This window comes from Oncorhynchus gorbuscha, linkage group LG21 (genome assembly GCF_021184085.1).
Source record: "Oncorhynchus gorbuscha isolate QuinsamMale2020 ecotype Even-year linkage group LG21, OgorEven_v1.0, whole genome shotgun sequence".
In the NCBI taxonomy this organism is placed as follows: domain Eukaryota; kingdom Metazoa; phylum Chordata; class Actinopteri; order Salmoniformes; family Salmonidae; genus Oncorhynchus; species Oncorhynchus gorbuscha.
In genome coordinates this window covers 13,631,898-13,654,422 of record NC_060193.1, presented here as the reverse complement: position 1 = coordinate 13,654,422, position 22,525 = coordinate 13,631,898, and the positions used below count along the sequence as shown (strand labels likewise).

At 39.6% G+C, this 22,525-nt stretch overlaps 1 protein-coding gene across 1 annotated transcript; it reads left to right on the top strand.

Moving 5' to 3' along the window:
- Window positions 1–2,854: 2,854 nt before the first annotated feature.
- On the top strand, window positions 2,855–22,447 carry LOC124008600 (macrophage mannose receptor 1-like). Its single transcript, XM_046320002.1, has 6 exons — window positions 2,855–2,975; window positions 3,634–3,686; window positions 4,475–4,852; window positions 14,171–14,509; window positions 20,343–20,449; window positions 20,704–22,447. The coding sequence occupies exons 2-6, from the start codon at window positions 3,656–3,658 to the stop codon at window positions 20,809–20,811; spliced, it is 963 nt and encodes a 320-aa protein (XP_046175958.1). The 5' UTR covers window positions 2,855–2,975; window positions 3,634–3,655; the 3' UTR covers window positions 20,812–22,447.
- The last annotated feature ends 78 nt before the right edge of the window (window positions 22,448–22,525 follow it).

The window sequence follows — 22,525 nt, the reverse complement described above, 5'->3', positions numbered from 1 at the left end:
AGTTCCAGTGGGTGAAGTGTACATGAACTAAGTTGACTGTGCCTTTAAACAGCTTGTAAAATTCCGGAAAATGATGTCATGGCTTTAGTATGTATATACTGTACTCGATACCATCTACTGTATGCTGCTCTGTACCATCACTCATTCATATATCCTTATGTACATGTTCCTTATCCCCTTACACTGTGTATAAGACAGTAGTTTTGGAATTGTTAGTTAGATTACTTGTTGGTTATCACTGCATTGTCGGAACTAGAAGCACAAGCATTTCGCTACACTCGCATTAACATCTGCTAACCATGTGTATGTGACAAATAAAATTTGATTTGATTTGATTTGATTTAGAAGCTTCTGTTAGACTAATTGACATAGTTTGAGTCAATTGAAGGTGTACCCGTGGATGTATTTCAAGGCCTACCTTCAAACTGAGTGCCTCTTTGCTTGGCATCATGAGAAATCAAATTAAATCAGCCAAGGCCTCATACATTTTTTTGTAGACCTCCACAAGTCTGGTTCATACTTGGGAGCACGTTCATCTGTACAAACAATAGTACGCAAGTATAAACACCATGGGACCACACAGCTGTCATACCGCTCAGGAAGAAGACGCGTTCTGTCTCCTAGAGATGAACGTACTTTGGTGTGAAAAGTGCAAATCAATCCCAGAACAACAGCAAAGGACCTTGTGAAGATGCTGGAGGAAACAGTTACAAAAGTATCTTACAAGTCCTTATATCGACATAATCTGAAAGGCCGCTCAGCAAGGAAGAAGCCACTGTTCCAAAACCACCATAAAAATGCCAGACTACGGTTTGCATCTGCTCATGGGGACAAAGATCGTACTTTTTGGAGAAATGTCCTCTGGTCTGATGAAACAAAAATAGAACTGTTTGGCCATAATGAACATCGTTAGGTAGGAATCATGAGGGAGGAAAATTATGTGGATATATTGAAGAAACATCAAGACATCAGTCAAGAAGTTAAAGCTTGGTCGCAAATGGGGCTTCCAAATGGACAATGAACCCAAGCAAACTTCCAAAGTTGTGGCAAAATGGCTTAAGGACAACAAAGTCAAGGTATTGGAGGGGCCATCACAAAGCCCTGACCTCAATCCTATAGAATTGTTTTGGGCAGATCTGAAAAAGCTTGTGCGAGCAAGGAGGCCTACAAACCTGACTCAGTTACACCAGCTCTGTCTGAAGGAATGGGCCAAAATTCACCAAACTTTTTGTGTGAAGTTTGTGGAAGGCTACCCAAATTGTTTGACCCAAGTTAAACAATTTAGCCTGTCTCGACAACAGCAAGTGAAATTGCTGGGTGCCAAATTCAAAACAAACAGAAATCACATAATTACAATTTCTCAAACATACAAGTATTATACACCATTTTAAAGATGAACTTCTTGTAAATCCAACCACAGTGTCTGATTTCAAAAAGGCTTTATGGCAAAAGCACACCACGCAATTATGTTAGGTCAGCGCCTAGTCACTTAAAACCATACAGCCATTTTCCAGCCAAGGATAGGGCTCGCAAATGTTAGAAATCACGCTTAAATGAATCACTAACTTTTGATGATCTTCATCAGATGGCACTCCCAGGTCTCAATTTTAGACAATAAATGTTTGTTTTGTTCAATAGTGTCCCTCTTTATGTCCAAAAACCTCTGTTTTGTTGGTGCGTTTAGTTCAGTAATCCAAAGGCACAATGCGCACTCTCAACATTCAGATGAAAAGTTTTAAAAAGTACAATACAATTTGATGAAAAATGTCAAACGATGTTTAAAATCAATCCTCAAGTTGTTTTTGTCATACGTAATTAATAATATTTCAACAGGACAAAAGCTTCGTCAATAGAAAAGGAGAAACAAGAAAGGGGCGCCCCCGATCATGTGCTTGGATCATGTCTGGAAATGTCCACTGTCCCCTCATTGAAAGTGCTGTAACTCCATAATTTTTCAGAGTAAAAGCCTGAAACAATGCCGAAAGACTGGTCACATGTAGAGGAAGCCATAGAGATTGTGAACTGGGTCTTTGTATGGTGGATAGGCAGTCTTTCAAAATAATAGTACTTCCTGGATGGATTTTCCTCAGGTTTTCTACTGCCATATCAGTTATGTTATACTCACAGACATTATTTTAAAAGTTTTGGAAACTTTAGAGTGTTTTCTATCCAATTAAATTATAGCTTCTGGGCCTGAGTAGCAGGCAGTTTAATTTTGGCACGCTTTTCATCCAAAATTCCGAATGCTGCCCCCTACCCTAGTAAAGTTAAAGGCAATGCTACCAAATACTATTTCAGTGTATGTAAACTTCTGACCCACTGGGAATGTGATGAAAGAAATAAAAGCTGAAATTAATCATTCTCTCTACTATTATTCTGACATTTCAGATTCTTAAAATAAAGTAGTGATCCTAACGGACCTAAGACAGGGAATTTTTACTAGGATTAAATGTCAGGAATTGTGAAAAACTGAGTTTAAACTAATTTACTAAGGTGTTTGTAAGCTTCCCACTTCAACTGTACACAGATTTGTTTTTCTACGAGTTCATCTGACTCTGGGGAAGAAGATCAAGGTCCTCATTGCCAAAATCCCAAACTATTCCTTTAAGCCTTAACATTAACCAACGCCTTAACCTTAATGTTAACCCTACGCTTTACCAAAGCCTTAACCCTAATGTTAAGCCAAACCTTAAACAAAGCCTTAACACTAATGTTAACCCTAACCTTAACCAAAGCCCGGCTTGGAGTCATGGCAGCAGTGGCCATATGGTTTGACCTGTGGAAGTGGAAAAATACTTTGCATCTGAGCCCTCTAAAGAGCTCTGCATAGAGGAGAGGCAACCATTAAGAGAGACGACACCAGACACAGCAGGAGACCTCAGTCCACAGAGCAGAGAACCAGACAAGAGCAGACCATAGACCTCAGTCCACAGACCAGAGAATGAGAGAGAGACCAGACAAGACCAACTAAACAGGTTCTTATATTTTAATACGATTTTCTGAATCCAAACTGAATTATCAATCAAAATGTGGGAAATGTTTTCTTTGGTGCTTGAGATTGATATTTAACTTTAACCTTGAACATGTCGTTTTTGGGGGGTGCTAATTGATTTCTATGCTTAAAAATGGCCCATTTATATTACTAGTTAATAACAATTTTGAAAAAAATTACATGTTGAGGAGTGAGGACAGTGTTAGAAAAAAATGTACAATTAAGGTGCAATATTTTTGTGTTGCAGAAAGGCAAACACTTGTATGTGTGTCATTATAATCTAACAGCGTGATTTAATTTGAATATTTTAATCAACAACATGCGATTGATTGCCGTGATTATTTGATTACAGTTAAGTAAACTGAGCGATGCATAAATATTTACCTTCAGGTTAGCTGTACTTTTGTCATTGTAAGATACTATGGCTCCTGCTGACATATTAAAACCTGTCCATATGACAACCAATGTCTTAAGATAGAATTTGATAAAGATATTTTCAATATTTTAATGTCCTTACCTTGTCAATGGATTGCTTCAAGGGTACTGAAACCAATATGTCAATTTGTAAATTGAGTCAACTATCCCTTCAGCCCCTGCTAGCAATTCTCTTTAATGTAACAATTCCTTTTATATTCCCTTAGTGGAAACACTGTCAGTCAGACAATGGGGTGGAGAACCCTTCTCTTACTAACAGGTCAGTACAGTAAATTAATAGTGTGTGTGTGAGAGTGTGTGTGCGTGAAAGTGAGAGTGTGTGTGTGCGTGAAAGTGAGTGTGTGTGTGTGTTTGTGTGTGTGTGTGTGCGCGCCTGCGTGTGTGAATCAGTGAGTTCGCGAGTAAGCATGTGAGTGGAGAAAGGCTGGTATTCCACAGTGCCCCAGTATAGCTAACAACACAGAAATATACATTGCTTTCGGAAAGTATTCCGACCCCTTGACTTTTTCCACATTTTGTTACGTTACAGCCTTATTCTCAAATGTGATATTTCCATTTTTGATATGTAATAAATTAGCAAAAAATATATAATAAACATGTTTTTGCTTTGTCATTATAAGGTATTGTGTGTAGATTGATGAGGGGAAAAAAAACAAGTTCGGCCATTTTAGAATAAGGCTGTAATAAAACAAAATGTGGAAAAAGTCAAGGGGTCTGAATACTTTCCAATAGTACTGTATATTTCTGTGTTGTTATACTGGGGTAATGTGGAAGTGGTGTTTATTTTAGCTGCTACACTGAAAAGCTGAACTTTTCCTGGGTGAGCAGAGCAGAGCCAATTCATCAAGTGTTTGAAATTGTGAGTTGCGCCACAACATCTTGAAAATAGATCCACAGTGTAATTGTACGCTGAGCTGCACAAGCATCTCGTGAAGCTGTGTTGTTCACACCCTGGATTTATAGAAAACACAAGGTTAAGCATCCAGTGTAGCAGGCCTGTGATAATGGAACAGATAATAATGCACTAAATGATAGTTTTGTTCACAGGGCTGTTTTTACCCTCTCCATGCCATCCTCAGTACCACTTTGTGAACATGAGGAAGAACTGGAATGAAGCACAGAGATACTGCAGAGATAAGTACACTGACCTGGCCACCATAGACAACATGGAGGATATGAACAGACTGATCAACACTGTAGACAGTGGTTATAATGGATCAGCCTGGATAGGGCTGTATAATGGTGTTAACAGCTGGAGGTGGTCTCTAGAAGATATGGACTACTATGGTGAGGGAGAGGCTGAGTTTAGGAACTGGGACAGTTCAGATGGTAAATACATTGATCAGCACTGTGTAGCGACAGGAGAGTATGGGACCTGGTGGGATCTCATTTGCAACCAAAATCATTCCTCGGTCTGCTACAACGGTGAGAACATGTTATTCTTTGGTGTATTTACAGCTCCATGTCTGTACAATTAGAACATTTTAAAATAGGAAATAAGTATAACATTATCATAACTTAATGTTTGCAAACATATTTTAACCTGCATGTGCACTGACACTCTATAAAGTAATCGTGACACAAACATTACTGAAAACAAGTACAGTGCATTCAGAAAGTATTCAGAACCCTTGAATTTTTCACATTTTGTTACGTTACAGCATTATTCTAAAATGGATTCAAAAGTTATTTTCCTCATTAATCTACACACAATACCTCATAATGTCACGTTCTGACCTTTGTTTTGTCGTTATTTAGTATGGTCAGGGGTTGGGTCGTTAGTATGGGCAGGGGTTGGGTCGTGAGTTGGTCGTGAGTTGGGGTGGGCAGTCTATGTTTGTTTTTCTATGATTTTGGGATTTCTATGTTTCGGCCTAGTATGGTTCTCAATCAGAGGCAGGTGTCATTAGTTGTCTCTGATTGACAAAGTTCCTGGAGCAGCTCGAAGGCTGTGGCCATAAGGGGTAGCGGGTAACGGTTACGGACGGTTATGGCATTGAGTCCCCGGTAGTCGATGCAAGGACGTAATCCACCGTCTTTCTTGGCCACAAAGAAAAACCCTGCTCCCGCCGGGGAGGTGGATGGACGCATGAGGCCTGCTTCCAGAGCGTCCTTGATGTAGGTATCCATAGCAGCTCGTTCGGGTGGAGATAGGGAAAAGATCCGACCCCTGGGTTTCACTGTTTGTTTGTGGGTGTTTGTTTCCATGTCTGTGTTTATTCACCACACAGTACTGTTTTCGGTTTCGGTTATTCACGTTACCTTTATTGTTTTTGTATTTTAGTGTTCAGTTTGTCTTTAAAATATTCATCATGAACACTTACCACGCCGCATCTTGGTCCGATCCATACTACACCTCCTCTTCAGATGAATAGGAGGAAAACCATTACACATAATGACAATGCAAAAACATGTTTTTTTAAGTGTTTTGCTAATTTATTACATATAAAAAACTGAAATATCACATTTCTGAAAGTATTCAGACCCTTTACTCAGTACTTTGTTGTACCACCTTAGGCAGCGATTACAGCCTTGAGTCTTCTTGGGTGTGACGCTACAAGCATTGAACACCTGTATTTGGGGAGTTTCTCCAGTTCTTCTCTGCAGATCCACTCAAGCTCTATCAGGTTGGATGGGGAGCGTCGCTGCACAGCTATTTTCAGGTCTCTACAGAGATGTTCAAGTCCGGGCTCTGGCTGGGTCACTCAAGGACATTCAGAGACTTGTCCCTAAGCCACTGCATTGTCTTGCCTGTGTGCTTAAGATTGTTGTCCTGTTGGTCCGTCGCCCCAGTCTGAGGTCCTTAGTGCTCTGGAGCAGGTTTTCACCAAGGATCTCTCTGTCCTTTGCTCCGTCTTTTTTCCCTCAGTGCTGACTAGTCTCTCAGTCCCTGCTGACGAAAAATATTTCCACAGGATGATGCTGCCACCACCATGTTTCACCGTAGAGATGGTGCCAGGTGTCCTCCAGACGTGAGGCTTGGCATTCAGGCCAAAAAGTTCAATCTTGGTTTCATCAGACTAGAGAATCTTGCTTCTCATGGTCTGAGAGTCCTTTAGGTACCTTTTTGGCAAACTCCAAGCAGGCTGTCATGTGCCTTTAACTTAGGAGTGGCTTCTGTCTGGCCGCTCTACCATAATGTCCTGATTTCGAGTCTCATATCAAAAGGTCTGAATACTTATGTAAATATAAATATATAGTTTTTTATTTTTAATACATTTGCAAAAATTCAAAAAATATGTTTTAACTTTGTCATTATGGGGTATTATGTGTAGATTGATGAGGACAAAAAATACTTTTATCCATATTAGAATAAGGCTTTAACGTAACAAAATGTATACACTGTATACAGAGCCTTCAGAAAGTATTCAGACCCCTTGACTTATTATTCTACATTTTATTGTGTTACAGGCTGAACTCAAAATGGATTTAATGACAAAGTAAAACAAAAAAAAAGAATTGTTTAGCAAATGAAATACAAAAATATCTCACTTACATAATTATTCACACCACTCAGTCAATACATATTAGAATCACCTTTGGCAGCGATAACAGCTTTGAGTACTTTTGGATATTTTTTTATATTTAAAAAATACGATTATTTAACCTTTATTTAACTCAGAATGTCAGTTAAGAACAAATTCTTATTTACAATGACGGCCTACCCCAGCCAAACCCGGATGACGCTGGGCCAATTGTGTGCCGCCCTACGGGACTGCCAATCACAGCCAGATGTGATGCAGCCTTGATTCAAACCTGGGACTGCAGTGACACCTCTTGCATTGAGATGCAGGGCCTTAGACCGCTGCGCCACTCAGGGGCAAGTCTCTAAGATCGTTGCAAATCTGGATTGTACAATATTTGCAGATTAGTCTTTTTTTAAATTATTTAAGCTTTGTCAAGACGATTCCTGATCATTGCTAGACAACCATTTTCAAGCCTTACCATAGATTTTCTATCCTTTTTTAAGTGCAACCTGTAACTAGGCCACTCAGGAACATTCCATGTTGTCTTGGTAAGCTACTCCAGTGTATATTTGGCCATGTTTTTTAGGTTATTGTCCTGCTGAAAGGTGAATTTGTCTCCCAGTTTCTGTTGGAAAGCAAGTTGAACCAGGTTTTCTTCTAGGATTTTGCCTGTGCTTAGCTCTATTCCGTTTCTTTTTAGCCCCAAAAAACTCTTTACTCCTTGCCGATGACAAGCAGCCACAACCATGCCTGAAATATGAAGATTTGATCTCAGTGATGTGTTGTGTTGGATTTGTCCCAAACATAACACTTTGTTTTGTATTAAAGACATAAAGTGAATTTGTATCCCATATTTTTTACAGTTTTAATTTAGTGCCTTATTGCAAACAGGATGCATTTTAAAAAATATTTTTTATTCTGTACATGCTTTCTTCTTTTTACTCTGTCATTTAGGTCAGTATTGTGGAGTAACTACAATGTTGTTGATCCATCTTTTATTTTCTCCTATGACAGCAATTAAATTGAACCTTCGTTTAACTAGGCAAGTCAGTTAAGAACAAATTGTTATTTACAATGACGGCCCTACACTGGCCAAAGCTGGACAACACTGGGCCAATTGTGCACCGCCCTATGGGACTCCCAATCATGGCTGGTTGTGATACAGCCTGGATACGAACCAGGGTGTCTGTAGTGACACCTCTAGCACTGAGATACAGTGCCTTAAAGTGCTGCACCACTCGGGAGCCCAACATTTAACTCTGTAACTGTTTTAAAATCACCATTGGCCTCATGTTGAAATCCCTGAGTGGTTTCCTTCCTCTCAAGCAAATGAATTAGGAAGAATGTCTCTATCATTGTAGTGACTAGGTGTATTGATACCCTGGTCTTTGTGGTTAAACAATACTTTTTTTCACTGCTCGACTGAGGGACTTTACAGATAATTGTATGTGTGGGGTACAGAGATGAGGTTGTCATTCAAAAATTATGTGAAACATTATTATTGCACACAGAGTGAGTCCATGCAACTTATTGACAGTTGTGGCTGCTTTGTGTGATGTAATGTTGTCTCTACCTTCTTGACCCTTGTGCTGTTGACTGTGCCCTATAATGTTTGTACCATGTTTTGTGCTGCTACCATGTTGTGTTTTTACCATGTTGTTGTTATGTTGTGTTGCTACTATGCTGTGTTGTCATGTGTTAATGCCTTGCTATGTTGTTGTCTTAGGTCTCTCTTTACGTAGTGTTGTCTCTCTTGTATGATGTGTGTTTTGTCCTATATTTATATTGTATTTATTTAAAAATAATAATAAATCCCAGTCCCCCGTCCCTGCAGGAGGCCTTTTGCCTTTTGGCAGGCCGTCATTGTAAATAAGAATTACTTAAGCACATTTTTAGTCCTTAACTTATTTAGGCTAAACATAACAGAGGTTGAATACTTTTAACTAAAGACATTTCAACTTTACATTTTTGATTAATTAGTAAACATTTTTAAAAACATAACTCCACTTTGGCATTATGGGGTATTGTGTGACAAAAATTCTCAACTGAATCCATTTTAAATTCACCCTGTAATGTAGTGTAGTATAGAAATCCCCATCACCTGGATGTCACCATTTAGTTTGGTGGAAATTATCCAACCATTATATCAAATCAAATTTTTATTGGTAACATACACGTATTTAGCAGATGTTATTGCGGGTTTAGAGAAATGCTTACGTTTCTAGCACCGACAGTGCAGTAATGTCTAACTAGTAATAATATAAACAATTACACAACATGTACCCAATACACACAAATCTAAGTAAAGGAATGGCATAAAGAATATATAAATATATGTACGAGCAATGTCAGAGCGGCATAGACTAAGATACAGAAGAATAGAATACAGTATATACATATGAGATGAGTAATGCAAAATATGTAAACATTATTAAAGGGACTAGTGTTCCATTTATTAAAGTGGCCAGTGATTTCAACTCTATGTATATGGGCAGCAGCCTCTAATGTGTTAGTGATGACTATTTAACAGTCTGATGGCCTTGAGATAGAAGCTGTTTTTCAGTCTCTCGGTCCCAGATTTGATGCACCTGCACTGACCTCGCCTTCTGGAAGATAGCGGGGTGAACAGGCAGTGGCTAGGGAGTTTGTTGTCCTTGATGATCTTTTTGGCCTTCCTGTGAGATCTTGTACTGTAGGTGTCTTGGAGGGCAGACCGCACCACCCACTGGAGAGCCCTGTAGTTGTGGGTGGTGCAGTTGCCGGTGGTGCAGTTGTCGTACCAGGCGGTGATACAGCCAGACAGGATGCTCTCAATTGTGCATCTGTAAAGGTTTTTGAGGGTTTTAGGTGCCAAGCCAAATTTCTCCAGCCTCCTGAGGTTGAAGAGGCACTGTTGCGCCTTCTTTACCACACTGTCTGTGTGGGTGGACCGTTTCAGTTTGTCAGTGATGTGTACTCTGAGGAACTTGAAGCTTTCCACCTTCTCCCATGTGGTCCCAATGATAGGTGGGTGCTCCCTCTGCTGTTTGCTGAAGTCCACAATCACAACACTCCCACAGCCCTCACCTCCTCCCTGTAGGCTCTCTCATCATTGTTGGTAATCAAGCCTACTACTGTAGTGTCGTCTGCAAACTTGATGATTAAGTTGGAGGCGTGCTTGGCCACACAGTCAAGGGTGAACAAAGAGTACAGGAGGGGGCTGAGAACACACCCTTGTGGGGCCCCAGTGTTGAGGATCAGCGAAGTGGAGGGGTTGTTTCCCAAATTCACCACCGAGTGAGGTTCACACCCAGGGCCTCGAGTTTAATGATGAGCTTGGAGGGTACTATGGTGTTGAATGCTGAGCTATAGTCAATGAACAGTGTCGTTTCTTTGGCTATGCCGGATTAAGTGATATGACATGCTATTCTATAAAATAATTTATCCGTAATTAATGTTACCTGATTGAGCTAATCATGTAAATGTAATAAACTAGAGAGTCAGGCACCACTAAATAACATTAACAGAGCTGTTATCTTCCGAATAAACTCTTAAACTCTTAAACACCAAGTAATATTTTACATCAATAGCAGTCAATATGAATCTTCATCTTAATTCAGTCTCATCTGAAAGTTGTAAATTCTTGGTTATCTGCACAAACCCTGGCTAACAATTTGAATCAGCCATACAAAATTGGGTTTAATAATTTATTTACTAAATACCTAACTACGTAATCACACAGAATTACACATACACATAATTAAATCATAACTTGATTACAAATTACGTCATAAAGGAAAACGTCCCTAGCGGGCGGAACAAATATGACAGCTTGTTACACAAAAGAAAAGGGTCTGGGTTTGAGTGAAAGAGCGGGAAGACTGAAGAACAAAGGGAAGAAGCTGTGCTATCGTAAATACAGTATCGTATGCATTCTAAATGGAAAGCCGTGTTGCCCAACCGAGTCCTTTGAAGAATGTCTCTGGTTGTCAATTGGATACGATGTAGTAACGTCGTTGGGTGATAGACGGGATACTCTGTCTGTTCCTTCCTAACCCTCGTTGCATCTGCTGTTGCTAACTCAACGGCTAGGAGGTATCACTTCTGTACTGAATAAGAGTTCCAAGTTCGCAACCAAAGCTCATGCTGATGTTGGCTTCATTCTGTAGTTATTGTCTGAACCATTCTGACATAGGACCGTTGTACTCATGTCCTCGGAACAGGAGGTTATTTTGTCGTCAAGGGTATATATCTGAAGGGAGAGGAGGGCGTGTTTTAAAAGTTTTATAGCCCAGGTCCCTTCACAGGGGCGGGCCACTGATTGAGTAGAGCCCTATCTTATGAAAACCCAAATCTCACATTTTAGAAGCTAAAATCACATTTCATCCCATCACGAATAATTTCATATTCAAGCATTTAAATTGAACAACAATTACATGTGATTCCGATAACTCTGATGTGTAGACTTTCCACTGTAGAGTTTGTGTCATATTATCATTGATGAGAATGTCTCAGATGACAACCGAACTGACATCATATTCATTAAATACCACCGCATATGTTCCATTGGTCGGATTACCAGAATATAGTTCATTTCCCCCCCACCTTCTGATGTTCCCAGAATCTCTATGTTAACCAAGGGTTTTGCAAATGTAACCTCAGTAGGGTAGAGAGAGGAAAAAGGGGGGAAGAGGTATTTATGACTGTCATAAACCTACCCCCCCAGGCCAACGTCATGACAACAGCATTCTTACATAGGTATTTCTCTTGTTGAGATGGGATAGGGCAGTGTGCAGTGCGATGGCGATTGCATCGTCTGTGTATCTATTGGGGCGGTAAGCAAATTGAAGTGGGTTTAGGGTGACAAGTAATGTAGAGGTGATATGATCCTTGACTAGTCTCTCAAAGCACTTCATGATGAGAGGTGAGTGCAATGGGGCGATAGTCATTTAGTTCAGTTACTTCTGCTTTCTTGGGTACAGGAACAATGGTGACCATCTTGAAGCATGTGGGGATAACATACTGGGATAGGGATTGATTAAATATGTCTGTAAACAATGCCAGGCCCATTGTGAGATTATAAATTATGTCACAATCAAAATGTTCAGGGCTATGTTAGTTACAGCAGGGGTAACATGATGGCTGATGTCTGATGTGCCTTCTAGCAAACTCTATGGTCAAGAAAAACAATAGGCAAGTTTGTGGGTGCCTCCCTGAAAACGAATTGTCTTACTCACGTCGGTCACGGGGAAGAAGAGCCCACAGTTCTTGATAGCTGGCCACGTCTGTGGCACTGAAAGAAGGCGAAGAATGCAATTATTAAGAGGCTAAGGAACAAGGAGCTAATATCTTGCAATCGATGTCCTAGCATAAAATTATTGAGTTAACCTTAACTCAGAGACCAAGCATATATTTATAGTGCATATATGTACTATATGTATAGTGTAATTAACAACTATCAATAGGCCTACCAAGATACAGTCATTTAGTTAATCAAATAATTACTCTGTAAAACAAGGAATGCATTTACTCAATTCAACTAATAGAATGCATTAGTCACAAAATAAATAATACTCAACTGCTGTGTACATGAAATACATGTAACTCAGAGTAAATGACTATCACCAATAGGCTAAGACTTAACGTGGTGACACGTGTCTTCAGTTCAGAATAATCTGTAAGAGAAAAACTGTGTGTGTGATACACACAGGAGTTTGGTAACGTTCTCAAAGTATGAACAAATGTGTTGTCCTTTTAATCAAATTCAAGTAGGAACGCAGCCCCAGCCTGAATTACTTAACGCTTCGTGTTACTTAAAAAAAAGACACGAAAACAAACCCAGACTCTAATCAACTCAATTCAAATAATCTGTCCAGACAACAGAAATGTGCTTAATAACCAGTCAACCCACCCTACAGTTCTAATCCAGTCACTTTAAAAATACATCAATCAGAAAGCATACAATGCAATAAGACATGTCAAGTTTCGGCAGCTCTTTATAAGCTCTTGAAAAAAAGTAAACACCACAATTTCATTCAAACAGTAACATTCATTTAGTCAATTGAAGTTTTTATCAGTCTTCACACCACTCCTGGCGCCAGTGACCACAGGACGTCCGTGAGAACATCTCCTCCTGGAAACTGCCACAGCGAAAGTGTGCCTCTCGTATCTGACAAGCAGAGGTAACATAATGTAGGTCTGATATCTGATTGGAGGTTAACTTTACAGAAATGCTATTTATCAACAACTCAGGTTATGAATCCAAGCAACTCAGATGCTTATAAAAGGGTCTCGGATTCATTGTTCTATCACTTTTTTGTTCCTTAAATTCTGTAGTGAGATACACATTCTCTCTCTCTCTCTCTCTCTCTCTCTCTCTCTCTCTCTCTCTCTCTCTCTCTCTCTCTCTCTCTCTCTCTCTCTCTCTCTCTCTCTCTCTCTTTATCTCTCTCTCTCTCTCTCTCTCTCTCTCTCTCTCTCTCTCTCTCTCTCTCTCTCTCTCTCTCTCTCTCTCTCTCTCTCTCTCTCTCTCTCTCTCTCTCTCTCTCTCTCTCTTTCTCTCTCTCTCTCTCTCTCTCTCTCTCTCTCTCTCTCTCTCTCTCTCTCTCTTCTCTCTCTCTCTCTTTATCTCTCTCTCTCTTATCTCTCTCTCTCTTTATCTCTCTCTCTTTATCTCTCTCTCTTTATCTCTCTCTTCTTTATCTCTTTCTCTTTATCTCTCTCTCTCTCTCTCTCTCTCTCTCTCTTTATCTCTCTCTCTCTCTCTCTCTCTCTCTCTCTCTCTCTCTCTCTCTCTCTCTCTCTCTCTCTCTCTCTCTCTCTCTCTCTCTCTCTCTCTCTCTCTATCTCTCCACCCAACTGACTTTTGGGGCATGGCCATTCAGGCTATGATTTCTCTCTCTCTCTGACAATTACGAGAATAATGCCTTGTAATGCTTGTTAATGGTTTGTTACTCAAGCTTTAAGTCTTGTATGTGAATCCATTGATTTTTACAAAGTAAATAAATACAATTGTATTTTGAATCCATTCTCAGATATTTGCCTATTACTGTAACTCAACCATAGTCTCTTGCATACTACTAACTATATTTATGGAGTCAGATAAACATTTTAATAGGCTAATTGCTTAGTCTTATTATCAGTCACATTTGAGTTATTTATAATAACCTAAATTATAAATATTACTACCCACTACAGTAACACAACAAAATGTGGAAAAAGTCAAGGGGTATGAATACTTTCTGAAGTCTTGTATTTCTAGAAAATGATACTTACATTCAACGTTAAACATTTGCAGGGAAGACAACCATCATTTCTGAGAGGTTCATCTTGTCAAATGAAAGTATGACGTGGGATGAAGGGCAGAGCTACTGCAGACAGCACTACACAGACATGGCCAGTGTGAGGAACCTGGCTGAGAGCAGGAAGATAGGGAACATTGTACCGAAGGGAAACTGGGTGTGGATAGGCCTGTTCAGAGACTGGAGCTGGTCGGACCAGAGTAACTCTTCATTCAGATACTGGCGTTCAGGAGCACCGAATAATCGCTACGGGTACTGTGTGTCGATGTTCGATAAATCAGGCAAATGGGTAGACTACACATGTGGAACAAAACTTCCCTTCTGCTGCTACGGTGGTGAGTTACACTATATGTTATTGTGTGTGTGTGTGTGTGTGTGTGTGTGTGTGTGTGTGTGTGTGTGTGTGTGTGTGTGTGTGTGTGTGTGTGTGTGTGTGTGTGTGTGTGTGTGTGTGTGTGTGTGTGTGTGTGTGTGTGTGTGTGTGTGTGTGTGTGTGTGTGTGTGTGTGTGTGTGTGTGTGTGTGTGTGTGTGTGTGTGTGTGTGTGTGTGTGTGAAGTTACCCTATCTGTCTCTGTTAGAACCAATGAAGAAGAGTAGGTGGTGAGAGTTAGTGTCTGGCTCTGGCTCTGTCTCTCTCTATTTCACTTTTGTTTTATTTACTTCATTTGCTTTGACAATGTTACCATATGTTTCCCATGCCAATGAAGCCCTTAAATGAAATTAAATTGACAGAGAGACAGGGCCAGATCGACAGAAACATTAAAAATTAACATTAAACATTACACTCACAAAATTTCCAAAAGAATAAAGACATTTCAAATGTCATATTATGTGCAAATAGTTAAATTCTACAACCATCACAGCAGCAAGATTTGTGTCCTGTTTCCACAAGAAAAGGGCAACCAGTGAAGAACAAACACCATTGTAAATACAAACCATATTTCTGTTTATTTAGTTTCCCTTTTGTACTTTAAAATTACTTGAATCAACTATAGAACCAATTGCCCTTTACTGTTTTGAGGTATTGGGTCCACTCACCAACAGAGAATTTACAAAATGGGACAAACACCAAATTGAGACTCTAAATGCTGAATTCTGCAAAAATATCCTGGGTACAATGTAAAACACCAAATAATGCATGCAGAGCAGAATTAGGCAGATACCCACTAATTATCAAAATCCAGAAAAGAGACGTTAACCAGAACCAAATTGTTATGTCAGATTTTATGTTCATTTTGATGGCGTAGAAGGCCCTAAACTCTTTAACATCATCGTTTTAGACCTCACAACCATAAAGAGCAATGGGTTCTATAACTGATTCAAGTATTTTTTTCCAGATCCTAATTGGTATGTCGAATTTTATGTTCCTTTTGATGGCATATATGGCCCTCTTGCCTTGTCTCTCAGCTCGTTCACAGCTTTGTGGAAGTTACCTGTGGTGCTGATGTTTAAGCAAAGGCATCTATAGTTGTTTGTGTGCTCTAGGGCAATGGTGTCTAGATGGAATTTGTATTTGTGGTCCTGGCAACTGGACCGATTTTGGAACACCATTATTTTTGTCTTACTGAGATTTACTGGGTCGACAGAATCTGTGCAGAAGATCTAGAGACTGCTGTAGGCCCTCCTTGGTTGGGGACAGAAGCACCAGATCATCAGCAAACAGTAGACATTTGACTTCAGATTCTAGTAGGTTGAGGCCGGGTGCTGCAGACTGTTCTAGTGCCCTCACCAATTTGTTGATATACAGTGGGGCAAAAAAGTATTTTGCCAGCCACCAATTGTGCAAGTTCTCCCACTTAAAAAGATGAGAGGGGCCTGTAATTTTCATCATAAGTACACTTCAACTATGACAGACAAAATGGGGGAAAAAATCCAGAAAATCACATTGTAGGATTTTTAATGAATTTATTTGCAAATTATAGTGGCAAATAAGTATTTGGTCACCTACAAACAAGCAAGATTTCTGGCTCTCACAGACCTGTAACTTCCTCTTTAAGAGGCTCCTCTGTCATCCACTCATTACCCGTATTAATGGCACCTGTTTGAATTTGTTATCAGTATAAAAGACATCTGTCCACAACCTCAAACAGTCACACTCCAAACTCCACTATGGCCAAGACCAAAGAGTTGTCAAAGGACACCAGAAACAAAATTGTAGACCTGCAGCAGGCTGGGAAGACTGAATCTGCAATAGGTAAGCAGCTTGGTTTGAAGAAATCAACTGTGGGAGCAATTATTAGGAAATGGAAGACATACAAGACCACTGATAATCTCCCTCGATCTGGGGCTCCACGCAAGATCTCACCCCGTGGGGTCAAAATGATCACAAGAACCTAGTGAATGACCTGCAGAGAGCTGTAACCAAAGTAACAAAGCCTACCATCAGTAACACACTACGCCAGGGACTCAAATCCTGCAGTGCCAGACGTGTCCCCCTGCTTAAGCCAGTACATGTCCAGGCCCGTCTGAAATTTGCTAGAGAGCATTTGGATGATCCAGAAGAAGATTTGGGGAATGTCATATGGTCAGATGATACCAAAATATAACTTTTTGGTAAAAACTCAACTCGTCGTGTTTGGAGGACAAAGAATGCTGAGTTGCATCCAAAGAACACCACACCTACTGTGAAGCATGGGTGTGGAAACATCATGCTTTGGGGCTGTTTTTCTGCAAAGGGACCAGGACGACTGATCCGTGTAAAGGAAAGAATGAATGGGGCCATGTATCGTGAGATTTTGAGTGAAAACCTCCTTCCATCAGCAAGGGCATTGAAGATGAAATGTGGCTGGGTCTTTCAGCATGACAATGATCCCAAACACACCGCCCGGGCAACAAAGGAGTGGCTTCGTAAGAAGCATTTCAAGGTCCTGGAGTGGCCTAGCCAGTCTCCAGATCTCAACCCCATAGAAAATCTTTGGAGGGAGTTGAAAGTCCGTGTTGACCAGCAACAGCCCCAAAACATCACTGCTCTAAAAGAGATCTGCATGGAGGAATCGGCCAAAATACCAGCAACAGTGTGTGAAAACCTTGTGAAGACTTACTGAAAACTTTTGACCTCTGTCATTGCCAACAAAGGGTATATAACAAAGTATTGAGATAAACTTTTGTTATTGACCAAATACTTATTTTCCACCATAATTTGCAAATAAATTCATTAAACATCCTACAATGTGATTTTCTGGATTTTCTTTCTCATTTTGTCTGTCATAGTTGAAGTGTACCTATGATGAAAATTACAGGCCTCTCTCATCTTTTTAAGTGGGAGAACTTGCACAATTGGTGGCTGACTAAATACTTTTTTGCCCCACTGTATATGTTGAAGAGGGTGGGGTTTAACCTCTAGCGACGAGCAATCCCGTATCCGGGAGCGTAATCATAGCCTCAAGCTCATTACCATAACGCAACGTTTCCTATTCATGAAAATCACAAATGAAATTAAATAAATATATTCAAACACAAGCTTAGCATTTTGTTAACAAAACTGTAATCTCAGATTTTCAAAATATCCTTTTCAACCAAAGCTGCACAAGCATTTGTGTAAGAGTATTGATAGCCTAGCATAGCATTAAGCCTAGCATTCAGCAGGCAACATTTTCACAAAAATGAGAAAAGCATTCAAATAAAATAATTTACCTTTGAAGAACTTCAGATGTTTTCAATGACGAGACTCTTAATTAGATAGCAAATGTTCATTTTTTCCAAAAAGATTATCTGTGTAGACGAAATAGCTCCGTTTTGTTCATCACATTTGGCTAAGAAAAAGACCGGAAAATGCAGTCACTTACGACGCCAAACTTTTTTCCAAATTAGCACCATAATATCGACAGAAACATGGCAAACGTTGTTTAGAATCAATCCTCAAGGTGTTTTTCACATATCTATTCGATGATAAGTCACTCGTGGCAGTTTGGTTTCTCCTCTGTTCAAAATGGAAAATGCATGCACCTGGAGATTACACAATAGTTTTGACGGAGGACACCGAGCGGACACCTGGTAAATGTAGTCTCTTATGGTCAATTTTCCAATGATATGCCTACAAATACGTCACAATGCTGCAAACACCTTGGGGAAACGACAGAAAGTGTAGGCTCTCTCCTTGCGCATTCACAGCCATATAAGGAGACATTGGAACACAGCGCCTCAAAAATCTGGCTCACTTCCTGTATGAAATTTCATCTTGGTTTCGCCTGTAGCATTAGTTCTGTGGCACTCACAGACAATTTCTTTGCAGTTTTGGAAGCGTCAGAGTGTTTTCTTTCCAAAGCTGTCAATTATATACATAGTCGAGCATCTTTTTGTGACAAAATATATTGTTCAACACGGGAACGTTTTTCATCCAAAAATGACATACTGCCCCCAGAGGTTCAAGAGGTTAAGATGATTTCTGACATGTTGTTCCTTCTTTATCCGTAGTGTATTTCTGTATTGTTTTAGTGATTCATCATAGCGTAGACTCAGGTTTTCTGGGTCTCTGTTTTTGGTTGGATATTTTTCTCAATTTCGTTCTTAGATTTTTGCATTCTTCATTAATGTAACGGCGTTCGTCTGTTGAATGAAGAGAGTTGGACCGAAGCGCAGCGTGTAGGTTACTCATGACTTTAATGAAAGATATGACGGTACATGAAATAACTGAAATACGAAAACAACAAACGAAACGTGAAACTAATTACAGCCTATCTGGTGAAAACTACACAAAGACAGGAACAAACACCCACAAAATACAAAGCGAAACTCAGGCTGCCTAAATACGGTTCCCAATCAGAGACAACGATAAGCACCTGACTCCAATTGAGAATCGCCTCAGGCAGCCAAGCCTAACAACACCCCTAATCAGCCGCGATCCCAAATATACAAACCCCAATACGAAACACAACATATAAACCCATGTCACACCCTGGCCTACCCAAACATATAACAAAAACACAAAATACAATGACCAAGGTGTGACAATTAAACCATTTGTCATTAATTTTATGTTTTATTTTATAGTGAAGCTGAGAGGTCAAATACACTGATGAGGTTTTCTACTGCCAAGTTTACACCTTCACTATTACAGTGGAAAGTTTTATCCAGGAAGTTGTCTAAATGGGTTTGAATTTGTTGTTGCCTAATAGTTTTTTGGTAGGTTTCCACATACTTTCCTTCCATCTATTGTAATGGTCTGGGTGGAGCTGGTGCAGAGGAGTCAGGCGCAGGACAGCAGAGATGAGTAACACAAGTAACTTTACTCAAATATTCCAAATAACATGTCGTAATACCGAGCCCACAATAACGGGCTGAACATATGTAAAACAATCACGCACAAAAACCATGGGGAAAACAGAGGGTTACATAATGAACATGTAATTAGGGAATTGAAACCAGGTGTGTAAAACAAAGACAAAATAAAATGAAAATGAAAAGTGGATCAGCGATGGCTAGAAACAAGGAGAGGGACAGACTTTGCCGGAGTCGTGACATCTATAGCATTTCTTAATTTTATTCAGCTCATTTGGCTTTGTGCCTCATTATTGAGCATTGCTCTGTTCCTGTAGTGTGATTTTGCTGTGATCTGATAGGGGTGTCAGTGGTCTGACTGTGAATGCCCTGAGAGACTCTGTGTTGAGGTCAGTGATAAATGAGTCTGTAGTACTACTGCCAAGGGATGAGCTATAGGTGTACCTACCATAGAAGTCCCCTCGAAGCCTACCATTGACTATGTACATACCCAGCATGTGACAGCGCTGCGGGAGTTGTGACCCGTTTTTGTTGGTTATGTTGTCTTAGTTGTGCCTGGGGTGCATATTGGGGAGGGAATGCTGTCATTTCCAGGTAGGAGTTTGTCCGCCTGTGTGCTGAGGGTGTCAGTCAGGTTCTTGTACAGTTCTGGCATTTAGGTCGCCACAGACTAGTACATGTCCCTGGGCCTGGAAATGATTAATTTCCCCCTCCAGGATGGAGAAGCTGTCTTCATTAAAGTATGGGGATTCTAGTGGGGGGATATAGGTAGCACACAGAAGACATTTTTCTCTGTTAAGATCATTTCCTTTTGAATTTCTAGCTAATGTAAAATGTTCCTGTTATGATTAATTTAATAGAGTGAGTTAGGTCTGCTCTGTCTCCGTCTCTGGCTCCGTCTCTGGCTCCGTCTCTGGCTCCGTCTCTGGCTCCGTCTCTGGCTCTGTTAGCTCCCGCAGTGATGAAGACTCAGCAGGTGGTGAGAGTGAAGCTGACCCCAAAGGACCAGAACATGGTCCTGACTGATCCTGCCATTCAGGAGGCCATCTTGCAGCAGGTGAATTTCACCTTCTGTTCCTCGTTGAGAAATTACAGCCATTTTAGTGGTGATTGAGAGTTACAAGTGATAAAGGGTTACTGCAATATCTGGCTAAATTATATACCATTGACTACAGATTTACCTGTCTTATATAACTGTCATAAATAGTTTATGAATGCATACATAAGGGGGTATGCAGTAAAGTGTTAGCCAGTACTGACTGCATAGTTGGTAGACCAGCCAGTAAACAAAATTCTGTTTGTGTTCCTCAGATAAAGAAGGAATTGACTGGAAAGGGGATGTCTGATGATGTCAAACTGAGATGGAAGGAGCAGCCTGATGGGAATATCTTCCACAAGGAAGAAAAGGGGAAGAAGTAAGAAGGAGAAACTGAACCGAGTATGAAGCTGTAAATACTATTACAGTAGAGACTAAGGGGACTTTTCTGACCAACATCCCATTTACAGCTCAACTTGCCAAAACCCTGAAAACTAACCCTTACCGTAACCCAAACTATATCCTTAACCAACCCCCTGACCTTAACCAAACACATAACCAATGACGTATATAAACCCTGGATTGTTGATGCTACAGTATTTATTGGCCATTGAGAGACTTTGAAGCCACCGGTCGGCCATATTGGCACTCCCTAGTAGGAGCAGTCCTCCAATGGAATTGAATAGAATTCTACAGTATTTCAATTCAAATGTTAAAGGACAAAATGACATGTTTTTAAGTATGTTTTGTTGTAGTGCGGACAGGAACATTAGGACTCTCCAAAAATAAATACTTTACGGAATGTTTTTAAAATATATTGTTTCAATTTTATGTTCAGCTTACATAGAATAATTTGAAAGTATGCATTAGGGTGTCTGTTATAGAATAAATATGTCAAATGTAGACATTAATAAATGCATTTCTATAGCTTCCAAAATATTTTTACAATTGGGGAGGAGTGCCAAGATAGCTGCACCAGTAGCTTCAATACAGAGCACGATGCCAGTCATCCAGGGTTTGTACACATTGTAGCACGTAACCCTATTCTTAACCCTAACGTTCACCCGTTTCTAACCAATTTGGATATTAAACATTGTCTTTCACCTCAGTCCACGTCCCCTTAGTTTTTCCTTACTGTCTCATATCCCTTATATTCTAATTTTCACACTATAGCCAGTAGTTATTTTGTAATAATGATACATTATGTCAAATTGCATTTGGATTGGGTTTTCGCACTTAATGCTGTTATGAAATTATTCAAACTATAATTCCAAGACATGTCTAAATGTTACACCTTTCTTGATACTGATTCAATGTATTTACTTGTCTTGTTATTTCTCAGTTTCTAAGAGTACACAACTATCTTAACATGAAACTGTGTGATTGATAGATAGTAACATTTTTAAAAAATGTTTTAATTTCTTTATTTTTATTATGATTCATAATTATTTTAATATAGTTTATAATGTATTTTTAAACCATTCTTACAGTGATATTATTTCAATTTCATACTGCATTTATACTCTAGTATGGATATACAGTATATAAACATGTTAACAAATAATTGTCTTACTCTTTAAACTACTGTTGATGTAATTACATTAATGGAGTGAAATGCTATTGAAGTATGACAATTCTGAGTCTGAAATGGTTGACTAGAAGTTACGAATCAGCAATTTTATATTAGCGTACTGTCATGTCATGTTTAATAGATAACATTGTACATTGAATTCAGCAACACTACTCATCACAACCACAAAATACAACAGTAGGGTTCAAATCAGTTAGTTTTACAAACTATAGGGTATGATATGTTTAAAAAACACATTTTCAACATTAAATATATTAAGAAACATAATTTGAAGACCTGTCTGTCTTTGAACTGAGACATATCAAACATTTAAATAAAATACATTAAGGTGAATGCACAGGGTGTGTTCCTTGTTCTTCATGATGCTCTCTGCGCTTTTAACGGACCTCTGAGACTATCACAGTGCAGGTGCATTTATACGGAGACTTGATTACACACAGGTGGATTGTATTTATCATCATTAGTCATTTAGGTCAACATTGGATCATTCAGAGATCCTCACTGAA

Excerpts from the sequence above, each read along its gene's own strand:
- LOC124008600 (XM_046320002.1), top strand. The coding sequence starts at position 3,656 with ATGGGGTGGAGAACCCTTCTCTTACTAACAG. Across the intron at positions 4,853-14,170 it reads TTCCTCGGTCTGCTACAACG|GGAAGACAACCATCATTTCT; the intron begins GTGAGAACATGT and ends AAACATTTGCAG. Across the intron at positions 14,510-20,342 it reads TCCCTTCTGCTGCTACGGTG|CTCCCGCAGTGATGAAGACT; the intron begins GTGAGTTACACT and ends TGGCTCTGTTAG.